This window comes from Aethalodelphis obliquidens, unplaced genomic scaffold (genome assembly GCF_003676395.1).
Source record: "Aethalodelphis obliquidens isolate GAN/ISIS:26980383/991018 unplaced genomic scaffold, ASM367639v1 scaffold7, whole genome shotgun sequence".
In the NCBI taxonomy this organism is placed as follows: Eukaryota; Metazoa; Chordata; class Mammalia; order Artiodactyla; family Delphinidae; genus Aethalodelphis; species Aethalodelphis obliquidens.
In genome coordinates, this window is record NW_020837951.1 from 25823549 (window position 1) to 25848990 (window position 25442).

Here is a 25442-nt window from a genome sequence, read left to right on the forward strand (position 1 = left end):
CAAATCAGATGGGAACTAACACTTGGTATCAACAGGAATATATTTGAATTTAAAAAGGCTAGCTGCATCTGACAGCAGTGTGTCTGAGACTCAAGTCGGAGTCGGAGTGGGGGTGGGGAAGAGAAGCGAAGCATCTTCAATAAATGTTTATTAAGACGGGGGATGGGTGGTAAATAGGGTGACCACCTATGACATGTAGGAAGTCAGGGAAGGCTTCATGTCAGAAGTTACACTTAGGCTGACTCTTAAAGGGACAGGTGATTTCCGGTAAAGAAAAGGAGTTCAATACTGAAGGCAGAGGGAGTGGCATGTACAGGGCAGGGTGTTTGGGGAAAAAAACCCTATTTCCAGGAAATGATGAGCACAGCACTTCGAAGCATCTTACGGTCTTTATGACCTAGTGTTGTCCCGTGTCAGACCCCTTGGCCCTGAAATTTGGATAGCTGCAAGGAAAGAGCACATCCTGTAGTAATTTTTGTTATGCTTCGGGCTGAAGACTCACTAAATGTATATGAGTAACCGATTTCCCCTGTGCCTTCCTAAAACAAATGTGTGCTTTTAGACACAGAAGACATATTCAGTCAAGGCTGCCTTTCCCCAGAGTTGCCAGCAGCAACCCAGAGGTGGGGGCAAAGCCTTCACAACAGGAGCCTGACGGTCCAGCAAGCCCCAGCATCTTCAGGGGTAGTCACTTCTCCCACGTTGCATCTGTCCTCACCATTCGTGAGCTCTTGGAAGACAAGAGCCATGTCTGTTTGGTTTGTTGTTACCCGGTGGCTAGCACCAAACATTTGCTCAAAAATATTGGTGACGTGCATGGGGGATGGGACCGGCATCCTGTGCTTTCTAAATAGAGGGTTTCTATCTCCCCTTCTGTTTCCAAGGAAACACTTCTGTAAGTTCCTGGTTGTGGTAGAGGTTGCCAGCTCATGAGTCCTTCCTGGGCACATTGGTAGACAAGACCACACACTTTCCAGCCCCTTGTGGGTTGGTGGGATGGTATGACCAGGTCTAGCCCATGAAGCAAGACTCGAAGTGATGTGTGCTACTTCCCGGATGAGGCATTTGAGTGGGTAGATCACCTCCAAGCTCTCAGCAATGACCCTAGGATTCATGTGTTAAGATGACAGCAACATCAGATGGAGGAGCTTGGATTCCTGAGCCACTAGATGAAAGGGCATTCCCACTGACCCTCACTGCCGGATCTGTGGAAGAATTAAACCTCTATGGTGCTAAGGAGTTGCCTTGTTGCAGCGCCTACCATGACTAATTTATCAGTATATTCTACTTCCTCTACATAAAACCAAGTGGGGGTATGGATTAGACATGAACTCAATAAAAACACTGTTCATTAAATATTTGATGGAGGCCATGAGAGAGGAATAGCTATGTTTTATAATGGACAAGTCGATTACATCACTTTCCTTTAGGAAAACACACAGAAGAAACTTCTTAACCTGCAGTTCTAGAAAAGGTGGAATGTCTCTTGAACGTTCAATAATAAAAAGTTACTCAGAATGTGATTCTTGATTGAGCCGTTGTTTTGCCATGCCTCCCAGCAAGCTCAGAGCCAAGTATGTCGCTTATGCATGGTCTCATGGAATGCATTTTTGCCAATTCTCTACTATGATTTTGCTATTCAGTCATTTTCCCTTTAGGTCTTGATTTACCTGTTTGCTCTAATTGTTTTATACACTCTGTAAGTCTCTTAATATCTTTTGTGAAGGAGATAAAAACAAGAACGTGTGAGAATCAAAATTTTAGAATGGGCTCTGGAAGTAAGCCATTCTTAACACTGGTGAAGGCAGACAGTATAAATCGGCTTTGAGTTTAAAAATCAGTGCTGTAATTATAGTCCAGTAAAGATGTTAAAAAAATATTTTGAAATGATTAGATTATGGATTGGCAGAAATTGAATATTCGAATGCAATAAGTTTAACTGGTTACATGATAATTTTGGTTTGAGCTAGTTTCTGACAGTAATACTTGCCTGGTCAAATAATTTTTTAAAAAGCTAAAGTAGTTTGAATTCATCACTAAAAAGATCATATTAAAAGACAAAAAAATCCTTTTTGACCCACCTCCTAGAGAAATAGAAATAAAAACAAAAATAAACAAATGGGACCTAATGAAACTTCAAAGCTTTTGCGCAGCAAAGGAAACCATAAACAAGACGAAAAGACAACCCTCAGAATGGGAGAAAATATTTGCAAATGAAGCAACTGACAAAGGATTAATCTCCAATATTTACAAGTAGCTCATGCAGCTCAACATCAAAAAAACAAACAACCCAATCCAAAAATGGGCAGAAGACATAGACAGACATTTCTCCAAAGAAGATATACAGATTGCCAACAGACACATGAAAGGATGCTCAACATCATTAATCATTAGAGAAATGCAGATCAAAACTACAATGAGATATCATCTCACACCAGTCAGAATGGCCATCATCAAAAAATGTACAAACAATAAATGCTGGAAAGGGTGTAGAGAAAAGGGAACCCTCTTGCACTGTTGGTGGGAATGTAAATTGATACAGCCACTATGGAGAACAGTATGGAGGTTCCTTAAAAAACTAAAAATAGAACTACCATACGACCCAGCAATCCCACTACTGGGCATATACCCTGAGAAAACCATAATTCAAAAAGAGTCATGTACCAAAATGTCCATTGCAGCTCTGCTTACAATAGCCAGGACGTGGAAGCAACCTAAGTGTCCATCAACAGATGAATGGATTAAGAAGATGTGGCACATATATACAATGGAATGTCATTCAGCCATAAAAAGGAACGAAACTGAGTTATTTGTAGTGAGGTGGATGGACCTAGAGACTGTCATACAGAGTGAAGTACGTCAGAAAGAGAAAAACAAATACCGTATGCTACACACATATATGGAATCTAGAAAAAAAAATGTCATGAAGAACCTAGGGGTAAGACAGGAATAAAGACGCAGACCTACTAGAGCATGGACTTGAGGATATGGGGAGGGGGAAGGGTAAGCTGTGACAAAGTGAGAGCGTGGCATGGACACATATACACTACCAAACATATAATAGATGGCCAGTGGGAAGCGGCCGCATAGCACAGGGAGATCAGCTTGGTGCTTTGTGACCACCTAGAGGGGTGGGATAGGGAAGGTGGGAGGGAGGGAGATGCCAGAGGGAAGAGATATGGGGACACGTGTATATGTATAACTGATAACAAAGCAGAACACACCATTGTAAAGCAATTATACTCCAATAAAGATGTTTAAAAAAAAAAGACAAAAAAAAATCAGTGCTGTTGATTTTAATTTACCCTTCTTCCAGGTTTCATGACTATTAATTTTCCCTTTGATTTATAACAGGGTAGCTCAAAGAATAAGTTAATGATGGTAATTACCAGTGCAGGATGCATAGTAAGATAGTTTGTGGCAGTGGCTGTGACTTGCAGTTAGAGGAAAATAACTGTGCTCACGGGTTCAGGGTTCCCAGATGATGTTCAGTCACTGGCATTTCCTCCTTCTGAAGCTTCACACACCACTTTAACATTTTTGATGGAAAACATTCATTCCCTCCATAAAATTCCCCCAGTTGGTTATAAATAGCTGATGGAGAAATATTAACATTTTAAAATTCCAGCTCACACCTCACCTTAAATTTACCTTTGCTTTTCGTAACGGTTTAGATTTAATGGCTTGAAATATCTCTCATGTACATGCATTGAAAGGCAATACTATATAATTTCTACATTTCATATCTGTAGTCATATCTGTAAATGATTTACAACAGATGCACATAGACACATGTGAAAAAAATTCTTTATTAATTTCTCACATTTCATTACAAAATGTATGTTGCAAACAACTTTGAATAACCTACTTGTGTGTTTTTTGTTGTTTTTTAAACCCCTTGGCTTCAAGAACTCAGGATCTCCCTATCTTTTATCAAGTACTGGGAAATACTGATTTTATTGGAGTCAATAGGTTATCATTTTGCTATTTATTTTCTTCTCTCAAGCTCTGAAAAAAAATGTCCTCTGTATAAATTAAACAAAAAAAGTTGTAAATTCTATGTCATTACAGTCAACAGAATTATAATAATGCATCCAAAATGTGCGGCCACAAAATATCAGGTATATGTTTGAAAAAAGAAAAAAAAAATGACATTCTAGCCTTGTTAAAAGGATAATGGTCCCATATTTTTATTAACAGGTTAGCAAAACAAAATCCAATGGATTACAATATTTACATGTTATTTGAAAAATAAAGTAGTGATAAAAGCATGTCACAAATATTTTCTTTTTTTTTTTCTTTTTTTCTTTCTTTTTTTTCTTTTTTTTTTTTTGTTTGTTTTTTGGTAACCATTACAAACACCCAATCCAGGTATGGAACTGTTTAGTACATTTGAAATGAGGCCAATTAAAAACAAATATGGACACAAAATGAATCTTTGTCTAGATAGTTCACACTTTCCCTTTTTCTGGTTTCCACATGATGGCCCCCATCCCTAAAAAAAAAAAATTAAATTAAAACAAACGCCCTACAAATAAAAATTCTTAACAGCAAGAAAGTAAAAGAACAACATGCTTTTCAAGTAAGCACTTATTCCACAAATGCAATATCTTTCCATGGATTTTATTTGAAGCTGTGTGGGACACTGTCATCTCAGCAATTCCCCTTCCCTTTCTCCCCCCCTCCCCCAACCCTTCCAAGTAAAAAAAAAAAAAAAACATGAAAACCAAAGGACTCACACACATACACACACACACATGCTCACGCACACATCCAAGCTCACACGCACACAGGCTTCTAAAACCTAAGATTCAAGGAAAGTTCTACTTTTTGGAACGAAACCCTTTGTTCACAATCAATCAGAACGTATTATAAATGTAGACTTAGATTTAGTCTAAGCTGCTCCCTCCTGAAAAAGCTAATATGGGGAAACAGAGCAGCTGGCAGCTAGATTAAAGGAAAAAAAAAAAGTAGTTCTCCAGGCTCCTTGTAGGATATAAGTATTTCGTGAACACTCTCACCAAAGGGATGGGATTCGAGCACATCCCCTTGTCCCGCAAAATAAATGAGAATCCCCCCGCCCCCCAAAAACACAATGCAAACAAAAACAGAACACAGATTTAAAATCACACACAAAAGCCAGCCCATCCTAACAGAAATTATTTGTGTGAGACAGATAATGTGTAAAATTTGACAGCAACAAAAGGGTGAAGAGGACTTCCTCGTCTGGCCCACAAGCTGCATAGCTGTGCCGAAAAGTTTGGTTCTTTAGTTAAATTAAAAAAAAAAAAAGTTCTTTGTTATTTCCATGTTTAAAATAAAAACGTTCCTATTCACAAAAAACTAAATCTCCCTTGCCCCCAAATCAAAACAACAATAACACACACACAAAAAACAATTTATATGAAAAACTGAATTGTGCTGTGTTTGTAACACTCAGACTGATAGAAGATAAACGTGTGGCAAACAAAACTCCACAGTCACCTTAAAATTAGCTCACATGGAACCTACCAAATTCTAAATTATAGTTGAACACTAATGAACAGCTTACCTGGCATAAAGGATAATTCACAAACATTTATCTAATAATTAAAGTCTGTTTCTTTTTTTTGTTTTGTTTTTTACTAAAATAATTAAAAAAATCACAGTATTTTAAGAAATAAAACCCACGTGGGGATTTTAAGCACAATTTGTGTTCCTTTCTTTAAAACTCTTTTTTTTTTTTCTCCATTCACCATCTTGCCCAGCAGTTCTCTCTACATTTAACCACAATGACGACAGGTAGTACTGACAAATGCAGAGAATTCCCTTGGTTAAGTTTGAGGTACTAGGAAACAGGTGACTGTTTTATGCAAAGCAGTTTTTTTGTTTTGTTTTTTGTTTTTTTTGTTTGTTTTTTCCCAAAGCGGCTGCAGTTAGGTCTTGAAAAAGCTTAACGTATTAAAACTAGAAAAACGCACCAAAAGTTGTGCGTCAAAAAGTTGTTCCCCTAAGAGAAGTCTTCTACTGTCGCGGAGCTTCTGTTTCCACATACTGTCCAAGACCACCATAGCGCACACGTGTGCAAGGGAGGTGCTTCGTATTCCGCAACAACTGAAACTTCCACGATGAAGATCCGGAAGGAAAGATGTAGTGATGGAAAAGGAGCCACATATTCCAACCATTTAAATAACTTTAATTTACATACTCACTCACACAGGTACCAGTGCTTTGAAAATAGATTGTTCAGTCCTAAAAAGCAGCTTTGTTCTGTCTTCTCTTTTCTGTCCCCCCCTTCTCAGCCCAAGCTGGCCCTCCCACTTTTTTTCATCACGGTTCAAGTAAGAGGTGATTAAGAATTTCACCAAACGCTTATTCTTTTTTGGCCTCTGCATTCTCCAGGAGAGATTTGTCAGCAGCTACTACACAGATGGCTACTGGTTCATTCTTTAGGGAAAAGTCTATCCCGATTGCTTCGTCATCTTCCTTTTCCTCTATAGAGGGCACCTTAATACTGTCCTCCATGCTATCTTTCAGGTGGATTTCTTCTTGGCTCACCAGCTTGGTGTCATTCAACGCCCTGGAAAAACATTCATGGTAGTGAAGGGTGAGTATATATATATATTTTTTTCTAGTTAAACAAAAAACATTCATGTCCTTATTTCTCTGATCCTAAAAAGGTCTTGGGGTCTTACAAGTATGACTGAACTGTGAGAGATTTATCCTTGCTACCTGTTATGCTTAGGTCATATATTTCTGGCATCTTAACAAAAAGTTGAACCTATAAAAATATCCATTATCATACTATGTTTTGATTATACCATGCTTTGATTCCAGATCAACATAATTATTTTATGTTCCCTCCTGTACTGGGAACAATATAAATCCTAAGCGGTCATAGCAAGAACTGCCTTATGCTCAGACCCATCAGAGGAACCTAGAAGCTTGGAGATTTGCTGTATTTATTCGGACTAAACGAGCAACTCAGGTATTAAAGATTTAATGGATAGGTCCAGAAACAAATCATAGAAACAACAAAAAGCAAAAACCTGAAGATGGGCCCCATGTCCTGGGGAGCTTAGTTACATTCTCTGAAGTTTAGATGCTTCACGTTTCTGGGCATTTTCTGCTGGAAGGACCAACTCCTAGGTTCTCCCAGCGTCTGCTGGGCTCTAAGTGCCTTATCTAGGGGACAATTTCACGTTCAAGGATCTTATGAGTGCTCTACAGGTATGCTCCCACCTACCTGGGAGGCAGGCAGAAGCGGGCTCTGTCCCCGAGGCAGAGCATTGAAGGCACCAAGAGGTGCGTGGGAAGGTTCAAGGCCACTCAGGGAATGAGTCATCACAGAGGCAGGAACAGAAGCCAGATCTTTGGACCCCGGTCCACGCTCTATCAGAGAACGTCATGCTAATGAAAGCTGAAGGGACACGGGCTGGAGAGAGCGCTACACTTCTACACGAGGGCTTGAGCGGGCTCTGTCATTCGTAAAGATGATCTTTCCTCCTTTGCCTTGTGTCTGGGTGACCATTTAAAAACCAGCGGAAAGGTAGAAACCCAGTTCGTTACAACTGCCTCTCCTCCCATGCCCGGAAGTGTGACACAGAGGGGTCTATGTACTGTCAGGAGAAACCGCCACCTCGCACGATGGGCGAAGGCCTTCATGGGACTTACATGCCGTGTCTCAGCACGTGCCTTTCCCACTCAGAGCCCTGGGAAAACGCCCGTCCGCAAAATTCACATGGAAAACGCTTCTCAGTGTTGATAGCAGCCCCACGGTCAGAAAATCTCATCAGATCTGTGAGGAGAAAGCAGAAGTGTTACCTGTGTGCCGGGGAGCGGGCAGAAGAGAAGTCAACATCCATTAGGAAACCTCGTCTCCTACCTTCCGTCCCAAAGCCATTCAGTGAAACCAATTTCCAGATTCCTTACTCTTTCTCCTACTGGCTTTTCACCAAAGGATATTTCTTGAAACTCTCTCAAGAACTGTTCCTGTGGTTCCCGAGCCCCAGGTGTCCTCACTTCTCCTCACCTCCCAGTTGCTTCCATCACAAATAACCTGGGTCTGTCTTGCCTGAAGAACCCATTCTGTTCATTCCAATGGCATCTGAGCATTTTTTTTCCTACCAAATCTCTCCCTTCTGTGATGCTCTGTATCAGTGCCTCAAGTTTAGCATGTATTCATTTTCTATCTGACACAAGTTTATCTCCGCTCACTAAAAAAGCACCAGATCAGGAAAAGCGTGGTAAGACCTCGAGGCTTCGACACATTCCAAGGAAGGCTGAGGACTCAGACTGGTGGTCATCTGCCATGGATATCAGAATCAACACCTCCCAGGGTGACTGCGAGCACTGAATGAGATCTGTAAGCAAAGAACCTAGCAGGAGTGAGTCCCGGGCATCAGGGAGTCTGGAATGTGAAAGCGTGTCCTCAGCTAGTAAGGGCTCCTGGCCAGCTGCCCGGCATCTGTGCCTCAATCGGTATGTGTGTGTGTGTATATATATATATATATATATTTTTTTTTTTTGGTGGGGGGAAGGGCTGTGTTGGGTCTTCGTTGCCACATGCAGGCTTTCTCTAGTTGTGGCGAGCAGGGGCTACTCTTCGTTGCAGTGCGCGGGCTTCTCATTGCGGTCGCTTCTCTTGTTGCGGAGCACGGGCTCTAGGCATATGGGCTTCAGTAGTTGTGGCGCACGGGCTTCAGTAGTTGTGGCTTGTGGGCTCTAGAGGACAGTCTCAGTAGTTGTGGTGCACGGGCTTAGTTGCTCCGCGGCATGTGGGATCTTCCCAGACCAGGGCTCGAACCCGTGTCCCCTGCGTTGGCAGGCGGATTCTTAACCGCTGAGCCAGCGGAGAAGTCCGATTGGTGTATTCTTGAACATGGGGATATGCACACATTTCTGGATAGCTCTGTTGCTAACATCAAATGTTGACTGTCGTCTTATTTCCTCCACGGCCCTGGGCACACGTGCGTGGTCTGATGAACGTGGACTGGCTGGCTAATTGTTTAGAGGCCACGCCTCCTGGCAAACTCAAAGACGAGAGCTTATGTGGCCTTTGTGCTATCCTGAGTCCCCAGCCCACATGTCTTTGATCATACCACAGAGGCCCAGATCTCTACGTGCATAATAAATAGCAGGACCTAGACGGCTCTGCAGCCACGCTGCAGTGAGGGCAGCACACGGGGACGTGTTGATCATCTCTGCGTATCTGATCGCTGTGTGTCTGTACCTACAAGATGTTACAGGAGGATGGCTCCTGGTTGAAACACTCCGTCTGATAAAAATCCTCAGGATGACGTTAACAGGCTAGGTGTCTCTACGCTGCCTTCACCTTCAGCACAAAAAGCTCTGTGAATGGGGCCAGTTTTAACAAAAGATGAAACATTTTCTCACAAATTAAGAAGATCACCACACAAGCCATTAAAAATAATTGCACAGACTACCTTCCTTGATTCTTTTCATTGGAAATGAGACAGCACCATCTGCCCTGCGCATTAATTCCTTAGCAGGGATTATCTTGGGCAAGAAATCAGCAGAATGCCTTCCTAACTCCTCCCAGCTGCATAATGAGAGGGGGTGGGGAGGGTCCTGCTTGGGTTCATGTTGATTTCTTCACGCCTGGTTTCTCCTCTTTCAGATTCCCTCTGAGCTGCCTTCTGAGGCAGGACCTGCAATGTGGCCACAGTCAGTCCCCTCCCTGGTTCTCGTGCTGGGAAAGGACGCTGGGAACGGGGTGGCTCCAAGGATGTGGGCCCCCCGACTGAGCGCCCGATGAGCACCCACACTGGCAACGCGGGGCCTGCCCCTGGCACACGCACTCGCTTACCCTTAGGCAACATGAAACCAGCCACCTATTCTTTCCGAGGGCTCATGCTGTTTCATCCTCAAAGGAGGAGGCCAGTCATTACCTGTCACACATCAAATGGCTCTCCATTAGCCCGAGAGCTGCGCTAAAGCCACCTCCCCTCTCCACTCCTGGAAGACAGGACGGCTGGCAAAAACGCCCCGAGGCTATTGTGTGCCGGTTCTTCTGGTTGGCAAGAATACACCTGATGGTGGAAAACTGATTCAAAGGCAACGAAACAAAGGAGGCTGTTCTTTCAAGGATCGGTCGAGGGGTACGGGAAGGTTTTGGCTGGTAATTCCCATTAACGTTACTAGAAGTGACTCATGTAATTCCCCCACCCGCTGAGAGAGGAATACAGGCTTCTCCACCCCAAGATTTTTTCCCCCATGCTGTTAAGGCTCATGAATGTGGATGCTAAACTTCCCAGGGACAGGCGATCAGACACCAGGAAGTTCTTTCCAGGCAAACAGAGCTGGTCTGATGCCACAGTGCCCGTGCGAGGGGGCGGCCAGGCTGGGCAAGGGAACGTGCTTGGTGCTCTCACAGCCAACTGCCATTTAGTTTAGAGGCGTCACAGGGGAGGGGAGGACTAAAGGGGGTTCTTGCCTCTGCAGTACTTACAACCTGTAAAATCATGTGTGCTCGGCTCTAGAGATTAAAACGTCATGGTACCCAACGAGGACTAATTCATTTCCTGGAGAGGAACGGTAGGGCACAGAGCACCATGAAGAAAAGGAGCCTGTGTACCCTCTGTCACAAGCATCCTCTTCCAGAGAACTCTGGAAACAGTGCACAGACGTTAAAGAATTCATCACTAAGAACATATTTGTGAAATGCTAAAAAAAAATAAAGGAAAAGAAAATTTAAAAACCATGCTTCTCAGATCACAGCCATTTTCCTTGTAAGAAACAGATTACTGCAGCCCCTCCTAATAAAAGTTGTAACATGACAAGGGCAATCAGTCTATATGGTGTGGGTGTTCTATTTATCCATTTACCGCGGGCATGGGGGTTCAGGAGCCAAACTGGATCCCCACTCAGCAAACCTGTGGTCTCCTACTACGGCAGAGGTAAAAGATGGTGGGCAAGGGGATGGGGCTGGAAGTCAGGGCAAGTTAGGAAGAAGAACAGGGAGAACCGCAGGGGGAACGGCCACCAAGTCGGCTTTCTTAGGCTTGCAGACTGACCAAGCAAGAAAAGCCAAGAAATTCCGCAAAAGTGCCCCTTAGAGTGAGGCCCTAAGGGCCACTGGACTGACAGAATTCAGGGGCAGGTTCCCTTCAATGAGGATCACCCCGCTGTCGAAAGGGTAGGGGAGATGGTGTGTAGTGTAAAAGACGTTTTGCCTTTGGAGCCAGAAGACTTAGACTCAACCTCCAGTGGTTTTTTTTTTTTAAACTTTGAACAAGCTCTTGAGTATCCCGGGCCTTTGTTTCCCCATTTGTAAAAATGGCAATAATACCATCTACATGGCAGGGTTTTATCATTATCATTAGCTGGTTACTATGTTCTAGGACTAACGTTTGTCTGCTATCTCATTTAAGATTTACGCAACCCTAGGAAGTGACACTGTTATTATTAGGATGATGAATGCATAAAGAGATAAAATAATTTACCCAAAGTCATATAACCAACAAGTAGCGCGACTGGGAGCCAAATCCAGGCAGACCAACTACAGAGCCTCTAACGTTATGGAACGTTAAGGATAAAAGGTATAAAACCCACGAGCGCTGGGCCTGGCACATCAGGATGCTCAGTAATGGCAACTAACACCATTCTTCTCATCACTGCGATGATGTCTATCACATTTATTTCTCAGGTCTAGGTTATCCATGTGCTTTTGATAAATCTGCAATAACTAAAGTAAGATATCCCAACCTATATCCTTTACGTAGAGTCTTGGGTTTTCCACAAGATTCTATGTTGAGCAATATAGAATACCAACTCTAGATCATGTAAACGTATGTCTACAACTAAATATACTTTGAAAAACTTCACTTTGAAAATAATGATAGACTCACAGAAACTCATACAAAAATACCACAAAACCTTTCCCTGTAAACACAGCCGAATAAAAGCCCCTGGTCTCTCTCTCTTTACAAAGCAAAAGCAGTAGCAAGGGGGGTAAGAGGAGGACCGTGCAGGACACATGGAGAGAACTCAAGCCCCCTGCAGCTCCCCCCAGCCCAGCAGAAGCAATTTGAAATAAGCGTTCAATTGGAAGCTCATTTACATTCCTCAGTAGCTTATTTACAGGACCATCCATCTTGCTGTCTGTCCTTATTCTGCAGATTCCCAAGATACCAGTTTTCCTGAATAAAAAACCAATCATCGCCACGTATTTTTTACCGAATGTATTTCCTGGGAGTTTCTAGAGCTGGTACTAGTTTACAGGACACAGCCCCTGGTGTGTTTCTTAAGTCAGTCCATTCCTTCTGTTGCCCCTACAACAACCTTCTGCCTCCCCTTGTATCTCAGCACGGCCGGGCTGGGTGCCAGCTGGGGCTCAGGGGGCAGGGGAGGGACCTACCTCTGCCGTCAGCCTTGCTGTTCATTTCTTCTTCCTTGTCCTCCTCGTCACTGCTGGAGCTCTCCATCTTCTCCTTCATCTGTTCCAGCTGATCCAAGTTAACTCGTCCAACCAGCTCAAAGTTACGGCTTACCTGAAACAGGCCCAAACAGACAGTGGAATCACAAACCGCAACTGAATGCGGTTCTCCCCGGAGGACAGAACTTCCCGCCGTCATTTTCCTGTGGGTGTGCTTTTAGAGCCAGGACCAGATAACCCCAGTGCCTAAGAGGTCCTTTCTTCACGCTGACTCTCTCAGAGGTGTACCTGCCGTTTACTTCCACATTCATTTTCACCGGACCTTCCTTACCAAATTCAGTAAGAAGCGTGAGCTACCGTCAGCAGAAAATCAAAAGCATCGTCGTGAAGCCCGGGGTGTAGAACAGGTGTCCACTAAACATTTCTGGAGTTGAATCCAAGGATGTACCTTCTGTAAACTACCCAAATTGTGGTTTCCTTCCCCCTTCTGGGAATGTGGCCTTTTCTGATTTTGGCTTTTGGAAACATGTATTAGAAGTGTCATACACGCATATTTATGAAGTTATGTTTCTGGAGGTGAAGTGACTGTAAGTAACTTGAAGACTAGCAGTCACAACATTTCCACCATGAGCCTATCAAGCTGGAGGGCTATGGGCTGTCCTAGCTTTGACCAAACGACAGCTATTCGATTCCTAACTCTGGTTTAGATGTAAGACAATAATATTGGTACTGTTTAGTGTTACTACTGTTTCTGAAGCTGACCACAGCCTATTCATCACAGCTGGGGATTATCTGAGAAAAATCTGGATGACAAATCCCTAAAAACCCTTTTAAAGTGTTAACTATGGCTGATTTTTGTTTACATAAAACGTGGTTAGGATAATGTGGGAATCCAAACTGTCTTCAAAATATCATCCAAGAGAAATAAAAATCCACCCTGAGAAAACTCTGTAAGGACATTCTGTTTGGGGTTCTCATGTCAATGGTAGTACAAGATGCAACCTCTTCAATTAATCTATTTTCAGAACTTCTTCAGTTGCATGTGTAGAATTACCAGCAACGACAGCACAGGAGTCTAGCCAACAAAATGACTCAAACCAATACAGTGATGGGTTCCGTGCTTCCCCCGTGGGGACCAGGGAAGGGGCCCATGGAGATAAATAAGACCCGGTTCTAGCCTCCAGAGGCTCAGAGTTTAGTTGAGGAGGGAAGACAGACTTCATTAATGAGACTCCAAGGCAGATTTCCATAGCTGCTACAGGAGAGAGAGAGAGTAATGAGGGCGCAGGAGAGGACAGGGAGAATTTACAAGACAGTTCCAAAATATTCCCTGGGACCAGCCTGGAACAAAGATGTGCTGAGCACCACCAATTCCATATGCCTGGCAGATGGAAACATCATCATCAACTGTGACAAATGCGAGAGAAAGAGCCTCAGAGCATCAGGGCCAACAGACAGTGCTGTGAAAAAGCTTAACACCGCCCCCATCACATCATGTTGGGGGTCGGCCGCGTTGAAAAGGAGCAAGAACCCTCGGGATGAAAGCTCTCTTAAAGCAAGAGAAACAATCCACTGAATGAAATCCATGAAATCAGTGGACTTGGAAAACAACTCAGCATGAGGGTGGAAAAGACCTCTTCGTCCCTCTCAGCACTAAACCCTCAGAGAAGGCGAATTCCTGTTCTGCTCATGAAGAAAAGTTTTAAAAACGAATAGCCTAAGGCGAAGAGGAGGAAGTCAAGTTGGAATCTTTCTTCCTCTCTGAGTTCACGGTATCAGCCGGCAAAGGACTTCTGAACCAAGTACCTTCCCAATTAGGGCTTTATCTATTTACTATCCTCACTCCTACCGACCTATGCAGATTTTTAAAAATTTATAACACAGACCTGAGCGCAAGTTTCGGGTTCGCCGTGAACCATGAGACTCCGGGCAAATTACTGAACATAAGTGTCCTCAGTGTCCTTGTTTGTAAAAGGGGGCCAGCATAGTATCCGAAACACAATAAACAGTTCACCAAATTGTGGTTTCCTTCCCCTTTCTGGGAATGTGGCCTTTTCCGATTTTGGCTTTTGGAAGCACATATAAGTATGGTAAGTGCATATTTATGAAGTTATGTTTCACCACAAAGTCTACATTTTAATCAAATAGCATTTATGACAAATATGTGAATAAAAGTTTTCTGGGTTGCCAGTTTTTTTCAGGAAAAGGAGGCAAGATTCCAACTGGCCTAATTTCAAAATATGCAAAGAAACAATATTTTGAAATGATCAGTACTTTAAAAGGCAGCCTTTTCCAATAGCTTTCTCCCCGCTTCAGCCAGGGCAACTATAAGCATGTAGAAGGGGCAGGAGAGGTGGGCATTGCCAGCAAACAAAAAGAAATGAAACCAAGAAAGGCCAAAAAACAATCCTCAAACATCTTTAATCCAGCAGTTTGCATTCATTCATTCATTCAGGACTCCCAGGGGCCCTGCTGTATGCCAGGCCCTGTGCCTATCAAGGAACTCACAGTGACAGAAGGAGATCTGTCACCAAACCAAATGTTATTTTTTCTTTTCCTCCTTCCTGTTTCTTTTCCTTTTACAGGAAAACTGTTAGCATTTTGGATTCTGCACAATTTTATGAGTACATGACATTTTCATGGTATAACGTTCACCCGGGGCTCACCGAGGATTTATCTGTCCTGAAGATTTCTAAAATCTTTGTTTAAAAATAAAAATGAAAAATTTTGCTATGTAATTAGAGGATTTTAAATTAAAAACTCTTTATAGCGTTGAGTTCTTACTATACTTTAAATCTCGAAACCAGCAATCCAGGGTTAATCTTCATACAAAAGGAAGACTCCTTGCTGCACTTCTGAGCCACCGTCTCTTTCCTGTATTAGTGCAAGCCCCTTCCCTCCCTCCCTGCCGACTTCCCAGCGTCCATTCTCACCACCTCTTGCATCTAACCTCCAGGGTGGTCTGACTGAGTGATTTTTTTTAAAAAAATTATATCTGCTCATGTCAGACTCCACTTGCCCTGAGGATGAAACCCCAATTTCTTACTGGGCTTTACATGTCCCCCCGACTATCATCTTACCCCCTGGCCCACCCTGCCCTCACACTGACTGCCCTTTGCTCCCACCACCCTGAGCTTATTGAGGTCTCTGGAACAGGCCAAGCTCTTGACTTTGTGCCTCTCTCCGCAGAGGCTATGCCCTCTGTGTGAAATTCTCTCAAGCCTGCCTCGCTCACATGGTGTGTCGTCTCCTCAGCCTTCCAGCATCGCTCCAATGTCACTGTATCTGGGGGGACCTTCCCTCAACATCTCCTAGGTTAAATATCCTTGCCCTAGGCTACCACAGCACCCTCCCCTCCCCTTTCATAACTCAGTGACTGTACAGCCGAGGGGACTAGATTCAATACCTTGTAATAACCTATATATGTATGAAGAACTGAATCACTGTGCTGTACATCCGAAACTAACAAACACTGTAAATCAACAATGGTGCGATTAAAAAAACCCTCAGAAATTAACTGTTTCTGGCCCACCTGCCCAACAGAACTGCAGACTCCATGAAGACAAACACCCTGCAGCTTATTCACAGCCAGATCTACACTGGCCAGTGCAGTGTCCAGATTAGAGCAGGCATGGTTCTCACCTCTTGGATACTGGGTGTCTGCATTTTCATTTATTATATTTTTCTGTACTGTAAATGTTTACAAAGAAAAACTAGAAAACAGAAAAAACTCATTTAAAACCCAACGACCTACGTGAAGAACCTAGGGGTAAGACGGGAATAAAGACACAGACCTACTAGAGCATGGACTTGAGGATATGGGGATGGGGAAGGGTAAGCTGTGACAAAGTGAGAGAGTGGCATGGACATATATCCACTACCAAACGTAAAATAGATAGCTAGTGGGAAGTAGCCGCACGGCACAGGGATATCAGCTAGGTGGTTTGTGACTACCTAGAGGGGTGGGATAGGGAGGGTGGGAGGGAGGGAGACCCAAGAGGGAAGAGATATGGGAACATATGTATATGTATAACTGAGTCACTTTGTTATAAAGCAGAAACTAACACACCACTGTAAAGCAATTATACTCCAATAAAGATATTAAAAAAATTAAAAAAATAAAATCCAACGACCTATACATAATACCTGTGAACAAGTAGTTACATTTCTGCATTCCTGTTCTCTATTCACAGGTGATTTACAGTGCTGCTTTTCGATGCATGGTACGGCATAAATATCAATCTCTGTATACATGCTTTTTTTTTTTTTGCGGTACGCGGGCCTCTCACTGTTGTGGCCTCTCCCATTGTGGAGCACAGGCTCCGGACGCGCAGGCTCAGCGGCCATGGCTCACGGGCCCAGCCGTTCTATGGCATGTGGGATCTTCCTGGACCGGGTCACGAACCCGTATCCCCTGCATCGGCAGGCGGACTCTCAACCGCTGCGCCACCAGGGAAGCCCTATACATCCATTTTTAATCACCACATAATCCTTCGTTAAGTAGATATATTATAGTTTACTTGACTCTTCCCATGTGAGTCTACCTTTGGTTATTTCTGGCTTTTCACTATTAAAAATGCAACAATAAGCCTTATTATATACAAACCTTTCTTTCATGTTTAGTTTTAGCCATGGCAATCAGGGAAGAAAAATAAATAAAAGGAATCCAAATTAGAAAAGGAGAAGTAAAACTGTCACTGTTTGCAGAAGACATGATACTATACATAGAAAGTCATAAAGATGCTACTGGTAACTACTAGAGCTCATCAATGAATTCGGTAAAATTTCAGGATACAAAATTAATACACAGAAATCTAGCATTTCTATACACTAGAAATGTGTATAGTGATCTATACACTAGATCTTTTTTCTGAAAGATCAGAAAAAGAAATTAAGGAAACAATTTCACTTACCAGCACATCAAAAAAGAATAAAACACCTAGGAATAAACCTACCTAAAGAGACAAAAGACCTGTACTCTGAAAACTATAAGACACTGATGAAAAACTGAAGATGACACAAACAGATGGAAAGATATACCACATTCTTGGATTGGAAGAATCAATATTGTCAAAATGACTGTACTACTCAAGGCAATCTACAGATTCAGTGCAATCCCTATCAAATTACCAATGGCACAGAACTAGAACAAAAAATTTTTTTAATTTGTATGGAAACACAAAAGACCCCACCTGAATAGCCAAAACAATCCTGAGAAAGAAAAATGGAGCTGGAAGAATTACACTCCCTGACTTCAAGCTATAGTACAAAGCTACAGTTATCAAAACACATTTTTGTTCTGGCATAAAAATAGAAATATAGATCAATGGAACAGGATAGAAAGCTCAGAAATAAACACACACACCTATGGTCAATTAATCTACAACAAAGGAGACAAGAACATATGATGGAGAAAAGACAGTCTCTTCAATACTGGACAGCTACATGTAAACATTCTCTAACACCACACAAAAAAAATAAACTCAAAATGGATTAAAGACCAAAATTTAAGACTGGATACTGTAAAACTCTTAGAGGAAAAAACAGGCAGAACACACTTTGACATAAATCGCAGCAATATCTTTTTGGATCCGTCTCCTAGAGTAATGAAAATAAAAACAGAAACAAATGAGACCTAATTAAACTTAAAAGCTTTTGCACAGCAAAGGAAACCATAAACAAAACAAAAAGACAACCCACAGAATGGGAGAAAATATCTGCAAATGAAGCAACTGACAAGAGATTAATCTCCAAAGTATACAAACAGCTCATGCAGCTCAGTAACAAAAAAAACCAAACAACCCAATCAAAAAATGGGCAGAAGATCTAAATAGACATTTCTCCAAAGAAGACATGCAGATGGCCAAAAAACACATGAAAAGATACTCAAATTCACTAGTTATTAGAGAAATGCAAATCAAAGCCACAATGACGAATTACCTCACACCAGTGAGAATGGCCATCATCAAATAATCAAATAATAATAATAATAATATTATATTAAATAAATATAATAACCAACAATAAATGCTGGAGAGGGTGTGGAGAAAAGGGAACCCTCCTACACTGTTGGTAGGAATGTAAACTGGTACAACCACTATGGAGAACAGTATGGCGGGTCCTTTAAAAACTAAAAATAGAACTATTGTATGAGTCAGCAATCCCACTCCTGGGCATATACCCAGAGAAAACTATAATTCGAAAAGATACATTCACCCTAATATTCATTGCAGCACTATTTACAATAGCCAAGACATGGAAACAATCTAGATGTCCAACGACAGATGAATGGATAAAGAAGATGTGGTATAGGGACTTCCCTGGTGGGCCAGTGGGTAAAACTCAGTGCTCCCAATGCAGGGGGCCCAGGTTTGATCCCTGGTCAGGGAACTAGATACTGCATGCATGCCACAACTAAGAGTCCACGTGCCGCAACTAAGAAGCCCGCATGCCTCAACTAAAGATCCCACATGCTGCAATGAAGATCCTGTGTACAGCAACTAAGACTCAGCGGAGCCTAAATAAATAAATTAATTAATTAATTAAAAGATGTGGTATGTGTGTACACACACACACACACACACACACACACACACACAATGGAATATTACTCAGCCATAAAAAAGAATGAAATAATGCCAATTGCAGCAACATGGATGGACCGAGAGATTATCGTACTAAGTGAAGTAAGTAAAACAGAGAAAGACAAATGTCATATGACATCACTTACATGTGGAATCTAGAAAATGATACAAATGAACTTATTTACAAAACAGAAATAGACTCACAGATTTTGAAAACACACTTATGGTTACCAAAGGGAAAAGGTGGGGGGAGGGATGAATTAGGAGTTTGGGATTAACATATACACACTACTATATATAAAACAGATAATCAACAATGACATACTGTATAGCACACGGAACTCTATAATAACCTATATGGGAAAAGAATCTGAAAAAGAATGGATATATGTACATATATAATTGAATCACTTTGCTACACACCTGAAACTAACACAACATTGTAATTCAACTATACTCCAATTTAAAATAAATTTTTTAAAAATTTTTTAATTAAAAATAGAAAAGAATGCAGTAATAAGCCTTATTGTATATAAACCTTTCTTTTATATTTAGTTTTAATTTTATAGGCTAAATACTCAGACATGAAATTACAGGGTCAAAGTCAAATGGTATACAGATTTTATATTAAAGTTCCAATATATTTCTAAGTTTGCTTCTAAAATGATCATACTTGTAGTGATTACTTTCTGGATCTCGAAACTGGTGGGTATCCGACCAACTTCTTAATGAGACAGAGGACATATGGAGGGACATTCACTTTCTTCTTTAGAGATGAGAAGTAATTTATCACCTTGTTTCACAAAAGCCCACAACAGAGGGAGAAAGACAGCAAGGCTGAGTTTGAGTTCTAGAACCTGGCTCCTTAGAGCCTTCTGAAGGCAAAAGAAGCCATCCAAGTTTTTAAAGGGTAGACTGTTCAAACACACAATCACTCAGACTGTAAAACTATGTGCAGATCCTTACATCTCGTGAAAGTTATCTGTGAATGCCCAGGAATTGCAAGTCCCCCATGAAGGCCGCTAACTCAGAGCTGTGTGAAAAGCTGTCCAGTAAGGAGATGAGATGAACTGCCAAAGACCAGCAAAAACTTTACCCCTTAACACTGAAGCAGAGATGCTGTAAACCCTTCAAGGCTCATGCTTAGTGTTCAAGCTTCACCACGACACCTGTCTTTTTGTTTGTTGCTTTTTAACCATTCAGCAAAATGGTTTCTGTCTGTCCCTAGCATATGAAAGAATTTCCATACTCGAGTCTTATTCTAAGGGAAGGAGTGTTATGTGATTTACAAATATAAGCAAGTTGCACATGCATTTTCGTACTGCCCTGGTGGGCAGACCCAGCCTTGCAGGAAAGACTGATATAACCTTGCTTGTTACGGAAAGAATGAAGTTGGACACCCTCGTCTTCAGATTACTTAGCAAACATTAACTGGGGGAGATGGTGATGAAGACAAATCCACGTAATGTTTCCAGAGTCCCCCTCCTACTGACTTAACACTTGTACCTTTAAAAAGAGACCCCCCAACCAGGATGTTCACATCACCTAATAGTGCATGTTCATGTTAAAAAGAAAGGCCAAGAGAACTTTTTACTTCTAGAAGAAGTGACAGCAGAGAACATGGGAAAACTGTCTCTTACATCCGAAGTGCCCATCTCAGTCACAAACTGACAATGTGTAGTACTGCAAAGATTTTAAAGGACTCATGGCCCAGGCAGGCAAACTTTTTCTGTGAAGGGCCAGTTAGCGAGTTTTTTAGGCTTTCTGGACCATATGGTCTGTCACAACTACTCAATTATTGTGTAGCTTGAAAGCAGCCACAGATAATACGGAAATGGACGAGCATGGCTGTGTTCCAATAAAACTATATTCAGGGACACTGAAATTTGAATTCTGTATAATTTCACATGTCATGAAATATTACTCTTTTGATTTTTTTCAACCATTTAAAATTGTCAAAACCATTCTTAGCTGGCGGGCCATATAAAAACAGGCAGTGGGCCAGATTTGGTCCATGGGCCAGAGTCTGCCCACCCCTGACTTATGATATCAGGTGGTTTGCCCAGCACATCCTCTTTGCCTGTCTCTGAAAGTCAGAATGGGAATGAGGGAAAGGAATCAGTGGGAGAAAGGGTCAGCAAAGCACTGTCTCTACGAATTCTTACAGGAAGGTGGTCAAAGACGCAGGTAGAAGTCTTAAATTCTCTGCTAAGAGCATTTCTATCAGAGCTCTTATTAAAAGCTTCTAGAAAAGATATTCGGCTCAGTGTATTAAAGTTCTATGGAAGGTGAGCCAGGACACCATACTTGCTTTGCATTATGCTGCCCTCCTATTTTATAGACATCTTTCTGCAGCACTTAACACGCTGGTTGTGATTCTCTGTTTAAGGTTATCTCATCTGCTTGCTTATAAACTCTTGCAGGGTAGCAACTGTTTCTTATTTAGTTTTACAGGCTCAGTGCAGAGTGTAAGGCCAGTCATCTAGTTGACACACAATACATGCTATTTGAATCCACCAGTAACATAAAATCCCATAGGCGATCATAAAGTATAAAGAACTTCATGATATTGCATGCCATGATACAAATCTGCTTGCTAATGAGAATAAAATTGGACATTTTCTAAAATATTTTGTTTCAATGCTTACCAAATAATCTACTATATGCTAAAAATTAACCCAGTAGTTTTTCCATGTATCACTTTATTAACCCTTACGATCATTCTGTAAGATATGTGTTATCTTCCGTATTTGTAGATGAGGAAAACAGGACACAAAGCAAGTTAAGTGATAAAGCCAGGATTAGAACTCACATCTTCAGGTGACATAGCTCCAGCTTTCCTCATTAGAGTGCAGATCATCTGTCGAAATGTAAATTTGCTTACAAAATATGGAAACATTATCCATGGGATACTGGCTGAACACCAGAAGGAAGAAAAAAGTACTGTGACAATAATATTCGATCCAAAATTTGGTGGGATAAAGCAGTAGAATCTTTTGAGAATATTTTCTTCAAAATAAAAACCTTTCTAAGAACAGTAAGAATAAAGGATGGTAAAGTTCCCGAAGGGTATGGGGCACGGAAGTCAAGGAGACTATCTACTTTCTTTTGCCATCATTGAGTTAGAACAGAAAACATGCTCCTGCCAGACCTGACTTAGCAAAAGTCCAGACAAAATCAATCATTTTGAGAATCTCAGCACAGCCCCAGTCACAAGTACTCAAGATAGCCAAGCGAAAGGCATCATTAAAGTCAAACAACTTTGCTGTCGGCCAACTGAGCTGCTGCCAATCTCCTGAACTCGAAATCCAGAGGCAAAGATGCTGATGCTGCTGTCATGTTTTGCTTATTTGAACAAACAGGATACGGATAATTTCTTATTTGAAAAGTGCTTTCACTTATTTATTTACTTAGCAACCAGCTACTGGAGACTTTATTGTATGCAGGGCACTATGGTTAGATTTGGGAAGAAAAGAGAGGTAAATAATGTGGTTTCCATTTTAAGACTGTTGCATCCAGGGGCAAGACAGAGCCTTGTTAAGTGCAAGTTGAGGCAGCATGAAATACGTGCCTTGACAGAGGAAGAAGGAGAGCTCTATGGAAGCCTCGGAGCCGGGGCCATTCATTTTGGCTGGAGAGGTTAGTGGAGAGTTTCAAAGGTTATAGGCAAAGAACATCTTCAAATGTCTACTTGAGAAATTATCTTCTAAGGTTCTGCCAGGCACATCCCTCTGAATATGACCACACCTCTTGCTCATCTACCTCCGGTTTGTCTTCCAAAATACATGATAGAAGCAGGTCCACGGCTGACAAATCAAGAAGCAACTAACATGAGGGAGAGCACAGATGAAATGACAGAATCTTCCGGAAAAACCTTCAGCGTGCAGGAACCTACAGAGTTCATAAAGCTAGAGATGCCAGTACTTAGTTCAGAAATTAAACGCAGTCCAAAAAGACCACGGCCAAAGGTGTATTTTATGATTTGGAGTTGGGGAAGGTTCTTTGTTTTATTTCTTCTCACTCCCTTTGCTGGAAACAAATATTCTATGTGACTTTTTTGCCACTGCGGATTTCACTAGTCCAGAAAGCGGAACAATTTTATTGGAATAACTCAAATGTTGGCAATTCCTCCTGAGCTGAATGTTCTGCTGCTTCCCCTAAACTGACAAAAAGAAAGAGATACGAGTTCCTTAGAGTTCAGCTGCCTGAGGCTCCATTTGTATAAAAAATTAAAAACATTTCAAAGTAAATTCAATTAGTGAATGTGTATTGGCTGAATAGACTATCCTTCTAAATTTAATACAGCGAACATGACAATTTTACGAGCAAAGCAAGTTAGAGATAATATATTTTTATGTTCCTTAAACTAGCAAAGAGACTTCAGAACCATAAAGAACGCTAACAAGGTATTGCATATACTTAAACTTTCTTCAAAGAAAAAAATATGTGTGTTTTTCCAAATGTGAGAAGTGCGAGGTTTGGTTTTTTTCATGACTTCAAGGTTCCTAGAAACGTTACCTCTTCATCTTGCACCAGCATTGCTGATAAATGGCACTACTGACGTATGATTTCATTCTGTGTGTGTGTGTGTGTGTGAGAGAGAGAGAGAGAGAGAGAGAAAGACAGAGACAGAGACAGAGACAGAGAGACAGAGAGACAGAGAGACAGAGAGAGAAGGACTGAAAGAACAGAATAGTCCGCCTCTAGAAGACCTAGTGAGATAGAAAAAAGACAGGGAGTTGAAGGATGAAAAACTAAAAGTTCAAATAGCCTGTACTGTTTACTTTAGATTCCAAGAGATTTACAAGTGATTCCTTGTTCACTGGTCCAAAGATAAAGATCTAGGAAGACAAGATTCTGTGTCACCTAAAAAAATGAAGGTGCTAAAACAAATAAAGAGGAAAAAATGAATGTGCTGATTGTCACCCATTTCTACTTCACCTTGGCTTCTGAGGATAAACACAGCAGTATAAATCCAGGGCACTTGAGAATTTGGTTCTTCAGCAGAATGGTTTATTTGACTTCAAGGATGCTTCCCGCTGAACCAGTGTTCTGTCTAGTCCATGAATGATACAGTCTGACATCTTCAGAGACATTCCTGAGGTTTACAAGCTTTGCAGGCAGAATTCAGGAGTCCAGTTTTGAATATCCACTTCTGTTTAATGATGAGATCCTTTGACTGAAAATACATCCTACAGTGTCTTTTAATTTCTTGTATAGATTCTCTCCACCACACAAAATCACCTAAAGCTATTTGTGGAAGAATGTAATGAGCAACGCACACAACACATTGTTTCGCTAGAAAACAGAAAACCTTAGTTTAGAACCAACTGCTAAGTCTATTGCACATTTTATTTTTGGCAGTTTACACGTTCCTCTGGATCTCTGCATCTTTATAGATCTGTCTGTTCTCAGGATCAACCTTATAAGAAAAGACTGCAGAAAATTAACATTTACTGAGGACCTACCATGTGTCAGGTCCTGGGGAACTTGCATCTTTTAGGTATTAAGATGTAACTTACTTACCATAAAATTAATCCATTTTAAATGAACATTTCAATGAGTTTTAGTAAATGTATGCATTTGTACAACCCTCCACAATCTTCTTCTATTACTCTAAGAAATACCCTCATACCCTCTGCAAGCAATCCCTGCTCCAAACCTCCAGCCTGAAGCAACTTCGGACCTGCTTTGTCTCCTCAGTTCTGCCTTTCCTAGAAACCATACAATATGCAGTCTTTTGTGTCTGGCTTCTGTCCACTTAACATGATGATTCTGATATTTAGCCATATTGTTACATGTTATCAGTAGCTAATTGCTTTTATTGATAAGTAGTATTCCATTGTATGGATATGGCACACTTTGTTTATGCAACCACTTTATGTGGGAGTAGACTTGCTGGATCAAATGGTAAAGTGTATGTTTACCTTTTAAACAAATTGCCCAAATGCTCCGAAGTAGATGTGCCATCATTGTACACTGCATTCAGCCCTGTGTGAGATTTCCAGTTTCTCCACATCCTTGCCAACACTTCGGTGCTATTGGTCTTCTTAATTTCAGCCACTCTAGTGGAGAGGTAGTGATGGCTTACTACCTAATTTGCATTTAATTGTCTTCATTTGCATTTCCTTAATGATGAGTCCTATTAAGCACCTTTTCATGTGATCATTTGCCTTTTGTATATCCTCATGGGTAAAGTGTCTATTCAGATCTTTTTCTCATTTTTAATTAAATTGTCAATCTTCTTACTACTGAGTTGTAAAAGTTCTTTATCTATTTTGGTTAAAGTCCTTTGTTAGTTATTTTGCAAATATTTGCTTCCAATCGGCTGCTCGCCTTTTCATTTTCTTAATGGTGTCTTCTGAAGAGCAACAATTTAATTTTGATGACATCTGATTTATTGATCTTTTTTCTTTTAATGTTCACAGCTATTGTGTCATACCTAAGAATTTTTTCCCAAGAGAAATTTGAGTGACGTAAGC

The 25442-nt window shown here is 41.4% G+C and overlaps 1 protein-coding gene across 12 annotated transcripts in view; it reads right to left on the bottom strand.

Annotated features, from left to right (window-relative positions):
- Nucleotides 1–3789: 3789 nt before the first annotated feature.
- The window catches only part of ZNF462 (zinc finger protein 462), a 143311-nt gene continuing 121658 nt past the window's right edge, over nucleotides 3790–25442 (bottom strand). For 11 of the 12 annotated variants that reach the window (XM_027105293.1, XM_027105302.1, XM_027105301.1 and 8 more), the window contains 3 exons: nucleotides 12359–12491; nucleotides 7654–7777; nucleotides 3790–6559 (listed from right to left, as the gene is read on the bottom strand). In XM_027105293.1, the coding sequence (XP_026961094.1) occupies nucleotides 6352–6559; nucleotides 7654–7777; nucleotides 12359–12491 (465 nt within the window). In that variant the 3' untranslated portion in view covers nucleotides 3790–6351. Of the gene's footprint in view, nucleotides 6560–7225; nucleotides 7372–7653; nucleotides 7778–12358; nucleotides 12492–25442 lie in introns of all 12 variants that reach the window. The other variant, XR_003432561.1, reaches the window with a different exon arrangement.